General features: G+C 38.0%; 1 protein-coding gene across 1 annotated transcript in view; it reads left to right on the forward strand.

The window, feature by feature from the left end:
* ptprn2 (protein tyrosine phosphatase receptor type N2) overlaps positions 1-13,890 on the forward strand; it is a 150,576-nt gene that overhangs the window by 95,695 nt on the left and 40,991 nt on the right. Inside the window, exon 11 of the mRNA XM_028433952.1 lies at positions 3,179-3,243. Coding sequence (XP_028289753.1) covers positions 3,179-3,243 — 65 coding nt within the window. The remainder of the gene's footprint in view (positions 1-3,178; positions 3,244-13,890) is intronic.

Raw genomic sequence — 13,890 nt, forward strand, 5'->3', positions numbered from 1 at the left:
TCGTGTGTCTCCTCCCACCCCCGTGACAGTGTCGGTTTGGATAGATTCTTTCCGGGAGTCTTTCCGGGAGCAATATTAGTCCGTGTGGCAAGTTGTAGCTAAGTCCATACTTTTAGTGCAATATAATGTTTCACCTTATCGGGATGCTGCACCTATTCCAGGGTTAGAAGCACGTAAGAGGAAAATAACTTAAGCAGATTGGAGAATACGCGTTAAGCGGGAACACCCACATTTCTGGGCCGCTCCACCCAGAGTGCGTAAACTGGGATGGAGGTGCGCAGTGACTGACTTAAGTACAGGGGGAGAATAGCTCACAGCCAAAAATAATGCACAGCCAAAAATAGCGCCGCTTTTTAGACTTACGCGCATGGGAGAATAGAGCCCTATTTAAATAAGTGACATATTAAAGTTCCATGGTTGATAGTTTACCTACAGTGCAGGTTGAAAAAGTCACATCAATAAGTCTAAGCAGAAAAGCTGACTAAAACAAAGTAAATACAGTAGCTACTTTAGGTAAACTGCTGACTAGCCGTCGTACATAGTTACCGATAGTTGTTTTTAAACTAAAGACGGAAGGGCAGCTTCTACAATCATTGAAATGAATGTGAGATGATTTTTTTTTACACTTATTAAATTCATTTAGATCAGGCTGTGCAGATAGGAGAACACTGTCTGCATTCTCCACACTTGTAGACAGAGCACCTACTGTATATGCAGGGCCTTTATCATGATTGTAAATGTGATCTAATCTGAACTTGTTTAAATCTGTGAAATATTTGGTTACTGGTGTGTTTTTATATGTAGAGATGAACTCAGTGGCGTCTTTTGCTACTTGTGTTAGTTAATACAGTCGGTTACAGTCTTCTCCACTGATATGACAAAGGTTTGAAAATGACTAGGTTAAAAATTAAAATATGGTAGCATTGCAATGGTGTGTCCTTGTCCAGTGTGAATCATGCCTTGAGTCACCTGATAAACTATAAGGAACCAATGGAATTTACAGAATAAATGTGTTTTAATGATTAGGCTTTCACATAGGGCTGTGAGAATAAGTGTTTGCTTTTCATTTGCATATGTTTAATGAAAATATGCAAAAATTGTGGGATTGCTGTGGGTTTTTGACAATTCAGTCTTCTTGCAATTCTGCAGAAACTTTTGAATGTCTGGAAGACAAATATGTAACATAGTCTAAAGACTTTCAGGCAGCTAACATAACAACTGTTATTTTCCACGCTAAACAACTTTGGGATTTAATGCAACTACAAAGTAGTGTTTATTCTGAAGAGCAACGATATTTCACAGGCTAACCAAGTAGGATGTGGTACCTGATAGTAAAATATTATACCAATTATACTGTATGTGTACCACTGGTGAATACTAATTCTCTGATTTACTCAGAGTCTATTGCCCATTAAGTCTAAAGTCTTAATGGGCAAATTTCTATTCACTGATGTAAAAGACAAATCTTGACTGATCATTAAATCTAGCTTCAATAGATGTGCTTAAAAAACATCAAAAGTGTAAGTTTTTCATGGTGTTTCAGTGCTTTGGGTTAAGTTCAAGAGTTTGCTATTAAAAGGATTAAGTAAATTAATGTCCAAACGAATATTGAATAAACAATCTGCCAATTTGTCCACATTTTCAAAACTTGTCATTAACTTAGTTTGCTAGCAGGTGTGGACTTGAAGCTTCTCACAAAGGCGAAAAAAAACATGAATCTCTTGAAACTTGCCTGGAAATGTAATTGATCACCCAGGAGAGTCGTCTTTTATTGAATGCACTTTTATTAAAGTTGTAAAATAGATCTGATATTTTCCTTTTCACTGATCTTTGAAGAGGCAATAATGACTGAATATATGATGACAGCATGAAATGAAACCGAACAAACCTATTTCCTTTAAAAACCTCCTTCTCGCCATGACATCTACTCTCCGTCACAGTGAATGAAGTGGATAAACACCATCCTCCTGTTCAGTGAGGAAATGAGGTGGTCTTTCCTCAAACTGCAAACACATTGTGGATATTATTAAAGCTCGGTATACCTTCATCATCAATATGTATGACTTGTTTTGCAATTCTTTGTTGTTTTGTCCGTTCCTTCTCTGTACACGCTTATCATTCAGAACTGCAAGCCCTGGAGCAAATCCTCGGATTGGAATGAGAGAAGAACGTTACCACTATGTAGGCTTGATCAACGACTCGGGTGAATGTAACATACAGTACATGTCATTGGTCTGTATGAGTAGATAATATATGGACTTTTTTAATATAATGAGTTCTATTTATTAAGTAATCCCAAAGATCTTCATATAATTATCCACATTCACACATTAAAACACACATTAAGACACTAACATGTGAAAGAGCTGCAATGCAAGGTGCGAATTTTCCATTGAGACTAATTGAGGATTTTACTGTATATCTTGCCAAAGGACACGTCGACGCTCTGGCGAGTATAGCCTCTAAACTGAACCGACAACCTCTTGATCAAAAGGCAACTCCTCTATCACCTTGACCTATACCCAGTAAATTAAAGTATCAGAAGAAAATCAATCGGTCCTACAGTCCTACGCAACCTACAGTCTCCATGTTGTCGTTCATTTTACTATGTGTATATCTAGTTAGGGGCCAGACCGCCAATGCTTTTTTCTTCTTCTTCTTCTTATTCTTCATCTTCATCTTCATCTTCATATTCTTCTCCTTCATCTTCTCCTTCTCCTCCTCCGATGAAGTGCATCCCTGTTTTTTCAAAAACTGTAAAATGTATTATATATATCTTCTTCTAAAAATGTTTGCTCAATTGAAACCAAACATACTACAACACATCTTAAGACTGAAGAACTTTTGAAGCTTAGTTATACAGTAGCTAACCTCTATCACTTTGTCACTCTCCTACTAACCACCCACAGCTTTGAAAGGTGCCCCTATTGTCTGCTGTTTTACCCTGTAGGTTGTTTTTAAATGTCTTCTTCACACAAAAAAAAAACAAAAAAACAAGATGTTTGCCTCTTTGCACACTTTCCTGTGACCAGTTTGATATCTGACTCACGCAGATAAATCATTTGCATCATTCCCAAGTTCCCTGACCACTTGCTCTGCCTGAGGAAGTGCAAAACCTGTTACTTTGTCATCCAGTGCTCATACTCAACACCTCCTCTGCTTTTTGTCTCCTGTGCAGTCCAAGAGAAGCAGCAGCTGGAGAAGGAAACGGGCCTGAAGATAGTGGAGGCAGGAGTCAGCGATGTAAGTCAAAGCCGCTAAATATATCTAATATTGCACTGAAAAGAGCATGAGTGGGTGTGCTGGGGATTGTGATCCTCCTGTGTGTTGCAGCTCCTGAAACAGTAGAAACTCTGTGATTTTAACTTGTCTTGGCATCCGAATCACACCTGCAGCTTTTGTTGTGCAGCCAAACACTAATCTTTTGCTGCAGTGGATTCCAAACACATTCTCTTTTGAGTGCACTGTCGTCATTACGTTCCCCCAAATTCATTCCCTTTAGCTCTCTTTGAGTTGTTGTCACCATGGCAAATAAAAAAAACAACGAGACAAAAGCACGATGCACTTTGTAAAAATTAAAGCTAGTGCTGATCGCTGCCTCTGAGCAACAATAACGAGATTATCTTGAGTGCTGTCACTTTGTAGGCAGCCCTGATGCCCAGGTGACATATTCAGTGGAAAGAAATTAGAAGGAGAGCAGGAGGACTCTCTAGATGATGCAGATGAGAGGAGAGTAAATGTGTATTTATGCAACACTGATAAATATTCATATATCAGAGGTAAGGATCTAATCAAGCACCCATTGATGCGTCACAGCCCTCCATGCTTGCCAATAAATGAGTTTCTCTATGGAAATGAGACAGCTCTAGACCCAAGAGCTGCCCTGATCATTAGGCTTACTGGGAGCTAAGTGGATATGGCCTGTGCATCAGCAGGACAGTTGCCAATGGCAACGGCCATCACATGCTGTACAGACAAGAGATCATCCTCCTTATGTTACTGTGTCTTTTCCATTGTCACCAGCTTTCTTCAGACATCTGCCTCCTACTTATATCTTCTTTAGCACCACAATTTTGCTCATCTTAGTTGACATTGTGTCTCTATCACATTTCTCTCAATTATCTCTGATTCGTATTCCTTCCTTATTCTTCGCTGTGACTTTTTTGTCCTGTTCTTTGTCCGCCTCTCCCCGTCTCTGTCTAATTCTTTTATTCCCACTCAGACTGATTCCTGCGCTCAGCCAGCACTTGTACAGGGCTGCGTTTGTCATATTGGGCCTATTTGTAGATAATTAGCCGCAATAATAGCCTCTCTGCAGGAGCCAGTGTGCGGGAGGGATGGATGGAAAGAGGGAGGGAGGGAGGAAAGGAAGAATCCGTCTTCCACCTCATGGGGAGAAAATCTGTGCCAGACTGTGTTTGTAGAAATGTGTGTTGAGGAAGTGCGGCATTCACTGTACTACAAATAGTGAACTGGCAATGCATAAATTCTGCAAACTGCACTCAGAGGGTGTTTTGCTGGTAGAAACTCAAATGTGGACGAGTTTGCATCCAAGAAGAGGAGAGTTGTGACTAAGTTGGGGGGGGGGGGGGGGGGGTGAAGTGGACTCTTCAAATGCATTAGCTGAAAAGGTGTTAAAGCAAATGCCTGCTTTCAATAAATTTGCACTAAATTGACCACAGTTCTGTGTAAATGCAATGAGAGGTTGCATAGAGGGTCTGCTCGCATCTGTCTATTAGTAGCAGAAATAGAAATATGCAGTGCAGTGAATCCATAAGAGCCTGAAAATTAAGCATATTCTCTCCCTCGGCTTGAATAAAACCATCACGTTGGTTGGTATCATTAAGTCTCGTCGCTGACACCTCCCCCGCTCTCTATTTTTATTTAAGAGGTGACAAATGACAAAACAGCTTAGAAAGATGTCCAGATAGAACAAACGTCAATAGCTGCAGATGCAGGCGGGGATAAGCAAATGTCAAAGTGGGGGGAGGCAGACATCAATCAATAGACCCGGCAATATCTATTCCTTTAAGGATCGAATAGAAGTTCCCTTGCTAAGGAGGGAGGACAAACTGAACTGAACAATAGTTGTTTTCATGATGTATGGATGTGTCACATTTTAACATTGTATCTTTAAGCATCTCACTTATTATGATCTGTTTCCCAAGTGGTAGCTGCACTCTTATGGAAACCCATCAGACAAATGGAGGTCTCCTCACCACAATTTATGAGTCTGTAAATGTGAGAAAGGGGGCAGAAAGGAAGCGGGAAGACATTTCAACCATTTATCATTATTCTTGCTCAATTAGAAATAGTTTCTCGTACCATTAACTTTTAATGGCATGTAAAACAGTAAGAAAAAGCTGTTCTACCGTGGTATTTCAGTTATGTCCAAATGACTGGCACTAAAGATGCGTACATCCACATAAAGCCAGCCTGCGTCAGAAGGTCCCCATGTGATTAAGTTGGTAGTTAAAGGGGAGATTCATTGACATTTTGACAGTGGTCTCATGTTAAAGATAACTCCTGCAAATTGCTTATGTGAAAATGCTCTCATTAAGCAACAAATCACCAGAGCTGCACGTCAACCGTTATCCAATCATTAAATGTAAATCATAAATGACGAATGGTTAGTTTGCACCTATGTGATGATTGCATTTAGAAATATACTGTAAATATTTACACTTGTACTTTTTTTTAAATGGCCTCAGCATTACTGTAAATGCCCATACGTGGCAATTTTCTGCTGCTTGTGAGACGTTAAACATTTCTTATATGAATTCAAGAAGCCTCGTAATAGCGATCACCAGGTCATGAGTCGGCCAGACAAATTGGAAAATACTGCCTTCTTATGATGGCCTTAGATTTGTAATCAAATGGCTAAGTGTAGAGGCACAGAGGAAAAACTCATTCTAAATAAAGGTCATATGTAATGATGACCCTCGCGCAGTGGATTTGAAGGCTTTGAGTCCAATACTCTGTCATAATGAATACTACAATACACAGCCCTGACAGGCTTTCTCGGAAATGTAAAATGATTAATCCAAATATTCTCTTGTGGTTATGTTTTTTTTTTTTTTTTTTTTATGTAATCAGCGTGTTTGTGTCATGAAATTATCTAAAATAGTTTTTGTTTTTTTGAATACTTTGCAATATTGTTTTTTATACCATATTTATATCATCGTGATTTCTGGATGTAACTCAACCCGAGACATAACGCTGAAGCCTCAGAGCATTATTAGAATATTGGTTATTGTTTTTGCTTGTTTGGGTTTGTTTTTTTTTTTTTTTTTTGTGAATCCATCCCAAAAAATGTTTTATTCTTGCTTGAATCTATTAAAGCCAAAACATAGTGATTTCATATTGGTTGGCTTTTTCCAACTTGATGTTCCTCGACCCAGTATCGAACCCTGCCTGTGAAACGAATGAAATAATAATAAATGACTTACCACTGGGTTCACGCTGCTCTGGCAGCAACAACATATACAGTAAATTGGAACTAGAAATTTGCTTTTTAATGTCAGTCCCTAAAGGAATCTTTCCCGAGCATTTTTTTCCACATAAATATTTATTTCTATTGTTTTTTTGTTTTTTAATATATTATGTGCATGGAAAAGAATTAGATTATGCTCTGCTTTAATCTAACAGTCAGAACATTGTTGTATGTTCCACTTAACAACAAACACTGTGTGTAACAGCCAACGATCACTGTTCCTCTGAGCGAACGGCACATATTACGAGACTGACCATTTCCTACTAAAGAGCGGAGGCACGCAGGCTGAGATAAATAAAAAAGTCCAAGCCAGAGTTGGATAAATTGATCCAGTAATGGCATGGGTATTAACTCCACATCAAACACATTTTACCCATGTTGGGCTTTCAGTCTGTTAGTATCACAAGATGAGGAAAAATATAGTTTAATGTTTATGTTAAGGAACTAATGTAGCTGCTTTGAGGACTTTTTGTTGGTTGTCTTTTGTTGTGTGGTGTGTAGATGTGTTCAAATGTGTGTATTAGCCAATCAATTGCACAGTGGTCCTCAGCTGCTGTTTCCACATTGACAAGGAAGGACTATGTGGTTGTTTTTTAAAGTGGCTAAAATGCCATTACTGTGGCAGATCTGGATGTGAAATGTCATAGTGGAGCAGCCCCACTGTGCCTGCAGCCTGGAGTAACACAACCTCTTTGGAGACTCCAGCTGCCTCCCGCTGATGAAAGCCCATCCAGCAGCTCTGTTTCTCAGCAACCTTTTACCATCACCTGACCTTTAGACCGCAGAAATGTCTTTAATACCTTGCCATGCAGTTTGGTATTTGCCTCTCTCTGTATCGTGACGTCCACTCGCCCTCGGGTGAGGGTGGTCTTGTCTGTTTTTAATGAGTGTCAGAATGTAAAGTGTTTACTCTCCGTCTTTTTTTTTGCCTTTTATGTTTTCCATGGTTTGTTTTAGAGATGTATGGCTGCTATGTCTGAGTGACTGTGGCATTGGAAAATAGTTTCATTTGAATTCGTTTCAGTTTTTTTTTTCTGTTTTTCTGCCACAAATCCACATGCAGAAATAGCCTTGGAAGTACATAAAGCATAAACCCCTGAAAACTATAATATTGGTATAAACGGCTCAACAAAACAGAACAATGTCTAAAGCCGAAGTCCTATGTAATATTGCTGTGTTTTCTTACAAATAATACAAACCGTCTTTACCTTTTCTTTCTATAATCCTCTCTTCCTTTCAGCTTAAATTTTATTTATTTCTATTCTTTTCCTGCAATCTTTACTTTAGAAATCGAGTCATCATTATATATAATCTTCTTGTGTTGCAAGAGGTTGATGATTGCAGTCCTTACTATTTACACACTATTGGGATCGTGTGTCAATATATTGCGATATTAAAATGTCACAATATCTATAGTCGATTGATTGCGGATTGGCAAAATATACACTTTGAAAAGAATAAAATAATAATGGTCTTTTTATGTTGTAGTTTATTTTGTTCCTATTGAGTTAAAAAGGTCGTACCCAGAGTAAGTATGTAAGTATGACCAGAGGTAAAGTCAAATAAAGTGTGCTTATTTTTCTTACTGCAATATTTTGTGGAGATAAGTATCGTTATCGTGAGCCCATTATTGTCTAACGTATCGTGTCGTGGACTCTATCGTCCCACTTTAGTCTGAACTATTCGTTCACTGCCAGTTGAACTACCTAGCTCTGAATAGCACTCTTTATTCTGGTTGTTGTCTGTGGGTTTGATAAACAATATTATATGTATTATCTCCTCGTGTTTAAGTAACTCGTAGTTGTTCTTCAGGCTGTATGACATCCATACAGTAGATTAATGTGATTGATCAGAGATAACTGCCTTTGATGTATTTAGACAATCTATACAGATGAAGATGTGTGAAATTTTTCGCTTCGAGCAGCTTTATTAACTTAATATTTTAGGAAAAAATTATAACTGGACCCCCTTCTGTTTCCTTTCTTGCTTCACAGGTTTGTCTTCCCTGTTTGGGAATTACTAAACTCAAGATGATCTATGAAATTTCAGTGTGTGCTTGAGAGGAAAACAAACATTTTTTTAATTTTGTTTTTTTTTGCTTTATGCAAGTAGTTTTGTTTATCTCCCCTCTGCCCATTGGGCTAATTATGACAAATACTACTTATAAGACAACACAATAATGGGGTCACTAACATGCTGACAGTGGCGATGGAGTATTGTTAAATCAATTTAACAAGTCAGTTTCCTTTGTAAAAATGTATAATGTTACAAATAGGCCTATATGGTAATACAATTAATGTAAAAGCAACATAATAATAAAGGCTTATGCTGAATGGTGATGGGTTTAAAACTAGACGTCCTAGCAATCAATGCATGTGTTTCACACACAAATTCTTATGTTTGGATGCATTATAAGCAATACTTTCATTGGGGGCAGCGAGAACGTCTATGGCCGTAAGGCTACATAAATTCCAGTGAACATTAGAATGTAGAATTGTATATTGCCTTTTGAGGAAGACTCAAAATATTAAAATTGCCCAAAAACTATTAAGTATCTTTTTGGTTATTTCAACAGAGCTACATAACAGCCACACTGCCCCCTCTGGATTGCAGTGGTACTGCTCTGCATGCTCTCTGAATACATCCTGGAATGTAGAAGAAATTAATATAGAAAACAGACTAAAACAGTGTTTTTCAACCTTGGGGTCGGGACCCCATGCGGGGTCGTCTGGAATTAAAGTGCGGTCGCCTGAAATGTCTAGTAATTGGTAAAAGAAGAAAAAAGTGAGTTATGAACTGATTGAAATTCTATTTTATTTTTTATTCTTTTTTAAATACACATCACACACAATAACTATAAAATAAACTGTATTCTATTCTTAAACTTTCTCAAATATAAATCTGGTTCAAATAAAATTGCACTAAAGAAAATATCTGAGGTGGTGCACTTTACTCTGTATTTGTGACACACTGTATTAAACATGATCAAAAACTAATTCTAGAAGAAGAAAAACATGTCTCTGAGGTCACAGGACATTTGTGACTAAAGCCTTCGTCAATGTAGATTGTTTTGCATTCACGAATCTCATTCACCTTTCTTTCTTTTTTCTGAATTTAGAAAATTGAATTGTTTACACAATGTGAGAATATTAGAGTTTACCTTAAAGCTGATATCCGGAGTTTCTGAGAAATCTATGTTTATGTATGATTATTTTGAAATGCGAAAAAATACCTAACTAGTCTTTTACTATGGTCTACTGCCGGTTATCACTCATGTCCAAATGCGTATGTTTATATCAACCTATTTATCAACACTTTTGTAAGCTTTAAGTTACTGTGATGTACAGATACAGCATCCTCCACCACGGGCTAACGCTCTGTTTCTTGAACTCATTTGTTGAGTCGTGCATGGCGGCGGCAGCACTGGGGTTTATGGTTTGCTGCTTGGAAGAGGCCGAAGGTGCAGTCAGTGGGGGTGGGTTTTTCCAGTGTCCACAGCTGGATTGCATGGCAGAGGTTTTAAATGTCAGCGTTGAAAGGGGATGCTGCTGCCATTTGGCCTGACATGCAGCATGCCAAAGGACTGGCAGCGGGATGCAGTGGCAGGGTGCTGTCGGTCCCAGCCTCAGAGCGCTCACCTTCTGCCATTTATCATGCTGCTGCTCGCGTAGCGCATCTGGCACCTTAGCACCGTCAATAGCTAAAGAATGCCCTTCCTGCTGGATACCCAGTGACCCACAGTAATCTATTTAACATCACTACAAAATTAGGGCACTAGGGTTTGTATAACCCCATTTAATCCAGGTTATGTTATTGCTAGCTCAGTTGCTGTGGTCTGAGTTTTTACATTTTGGATTATCTGATAGCGATCAGCAATAAATTCTACAAATGAGTGAAAATCATCCACAGGAACTAATTAGCGATGATCTGAAATAAATGTATGGTAACCTGCAAATGTCAGAGCATCATTACGTCTTCATCTTGGTGTCATAACTGTCATTTTAGCAAACTGAGCTGGAGGCAGTTGATCAATTATTGCTCAGTGAGCGCACAATACGGAAACCACTTTGCTCCGAGTAAATTGGACCCAATCAACTGTCATAGCATCTTTTATTGACTTTAATTGACTGTAATTGTGGATCCTGCTGTAACCGCTGGTTACTTTCTGCATGACAAGGTCAACTTAATGCTTCATGAGCTGTTATGATCTGTTATGGGATGACCTTGGCTGGTGAGAGAGTATGAAGATCTTCTATCTAGGTGGTGATAAACCATGAAATGAGACTAGACTGCATTCCTGCGAAGTAGCTTGAGAATAACGTCCATGTGGTGATATCTCAGCAGCGCAGCACGCACGGGCACCTAAACCCTGATTTTTTTTTTAGGTATTCAAAGTGTGGTCAGAAGGTATGTTGTCCCTAAAGAAGAGGCGGGGTACAAAGTGACGCACTGCAATCATTCTAGTTACAGCAGGTCAAAAATAAGACTTTTTACGCCCTTTGTTTGAGATTTTAGTAAATCACCTCACCTTGCTACTGTTGATTTTCTCAAATACTGTTTACCACCACAGTCTAATAATTATAAATATTATTTAATAAATCTTTAGATGATTGAGTCAAAATTACATTATGTTCTTGTGTTGCAAGATGTTGACACACATTATATTTTGCTTTATGTAAGTAGTTTTCTTTATCTCCCCTCTGCCCATTGGGATAATCATGACAAATACTCCAACAGTAATAGTTTTAACCCATCAACAGGGTTACTAACACACTGACAGAGTCAGTGGAGTATTGTCTAGATATCACATATATCAAACTCAAAGCCAAATCCAGCCCTTAAGAGCATTCAATTCGGCCCACGGGAGAAAGTAGAAATGACAGAAAAAACATGAATTATTGTATATATTACCACATAATCCATTTTTAGATATATTAAATTCACCAACTCCTCAGTATTTTAGGGGTGTGCAGTTTTCTTTTGTTTATCACATGAATGCAGTCATTTTCAATTGCAAATTGTGAAAAGAATTCTAATTTTTCTCAAAAGATTGAACAAAATTCCTCTAAATTACACAAACATTGCTACCAAAATCAAGAATTTTTTAACTGAATTGAAATGATATTGAAAAATATGGCACAATAATGTTGAAGTAGTTTTTTTTTTTTCCCCCACCTATAATATGCGGCCCACTTGAGGTCACACAGGTTCAGATTTGGCCCCTGAACTAAAATGTGTTTAACACCCCAGGCCTAGATAAATGTAACATTTAATACATTTTTCTCTGCAAAAATTGGTAATGTTACAAATATCCTGTATGAAAATAGGAATCATGTAAAAGAAACATGATATTAAAGGCTTATGCTGAATGGTGATGGGTTTAAAAATTGACGTCCTAGAAATCAATGCATGTGTTTCGTAATTTATGTGATTTTAGATATTTAAATGATTCAATTCAATTCAACTTTATTTATACAGCGCACATTACAACAAAGTCATCTCAAAGCGCTATCAAAATATAAAATTCATAATAAGAAAAAAACCCAACAAGATCCACATGAACAAGCTTTTAAACTCCCTTTTAATGATGAAGAATTAGCATGTGCTTATGATGGCTTGCGTATTGTTGTAATTAACACAAACCTCATGTCTCTCAGGTGTTTTCTGCCATGTAAGTTTAATATAAACTTACATGGCAGAGTTCACTAAGAACCATGTAAGTTTAATATAAACTTACACGGCAGAGTTCACTAAGAACCATGTAAGTTTGATATAAACTTACATGGCAGCATGTAAGTTGAAATACATGAATTCTTCAATTGGTACAAAAGTGACATGCACGGCCTGAAAAAGCGGTCTGCTGCTGCTGTGAACGTTCTGTGAGTTGGAGAGGCACCCTGCTGCCATGATGGTGGAGGGGTGACATCCCAGCTATCTTTATTCATACATGGTTTGCCGCCAAACATGATTATTTACAATCACAAGCTGCCTCGTCGTGTCAGGTGTTGGGAGCAGATGTAGCAGATAATCATGCAGGTGGAATTCTGTATAAAAATAAAAGCTCATTCTGCTTCATCTGTCAAATTGGAACCTTTCTTGCCGTCTGACTAACCTCGCTTCAGAAAAATCACCCACAATTTTATCATTGATCATACCAAGCTACCTGAATAGTAGTTATAATGAAGATGGATCACTTTTTCTGATGTGTAAATCGTATTTTGCATATTATCATGTCCAATAATTTTTTTTATATCTGTCAACAAAGCCAATTTGTTGTCGTCAGATCAATGATCCACGTGTTCTGGTCCACCGCACATCATTGGATTGATGATGCCCAATGTAACTGGACAAAACACTCAATGACTACAGAAACGCACAAAAATTATAAAACAATATACAAAACAGGACAAATGAAACTAAGAAAAGTTACACAAAAGACACAAGACTGCAAAAACATCCAAAAGATATACAAAACAACCAAAATAAGCAAGAAACAGAACAGAAAAATACACAAAATGAGCACCTAACTAAACAAAACGACAACATAAACACATAAAATGAGAGAATATTATACAAAGTGACTCCAAAAACACAGACAGAAAGAAAACTATTTTCTTTCCTGTACTAATGCTCTGATTGGTCGTTATTCTAAAGCTGACTTAATGCATATAATGTGGCCCTTGATTTTTGTGGCTCACATTGTGATAAAAGTTACCATCACTGTTCTGTATTCTACAGCTGCAGAAATTGATTCATTAGATCAGATAATGTGTACTTTTACTGTCTCAGTTTGTGTCCTCAGCTGACAAAAGTGGAACCCGATGTTCTACTGCAGTTCATCCACTTCTGAATGTAATGCTCGAGGTTGCCCAATATGGTCTCCCTTTTTTTGGCTGTTACATGAGTATGTTTGAGATACTTTTGCGTATGTGCCTTCTGAGCCAGTCTGACATCAAAGAGGCTTTTTTTTTTTTTCCTACAGAGAGCTGCTGCTCACTCGATATTTTCTGTTTTTTGGACCAGTAAACCCTCAGGGATGATGGACCAGCTCATCAAACATGCTCAAAGGCTCATATAGCACCTTTCATACCCCCATTCTGATCTTAGTTTCAAATTCAGCTGATCATTTTGACCATGACTCGCTAAAGTACTTTGACATCTTCTTTTTCTGTGTAGTTTTAAGGCGGTTGGCAACCAAGGCAAGGAGCATTACTGCCCAAATACTGTCATCTGTTTGGCTTTTAGCTATTTGTGTTAACCAGCCTTTTATGTGACTTACCTCATCTGATAAAGCAGTGTTTCTCAAATTGGGGTACGCAATGGCACTACAGGGGGTACTTGAAAGAAAGAGTGGAAAATGAACAAAAAGTGTCTTGGTCCCACCGGAGGCGGAAATT

Source organism: Gouania willdenowi, chromosome 20, assembly GCF_900634775.1.
Source record: "Gouania willdenowi chromosome 20, fGouWil2.1, whole genome shotgun sequence".
Lineage (NCBI taxonomy): Eukaryota > Metazoa > Chordata > Actinopteri > Blenniiformes > Gobiesocidae > Gouania > Gouania willdenowi.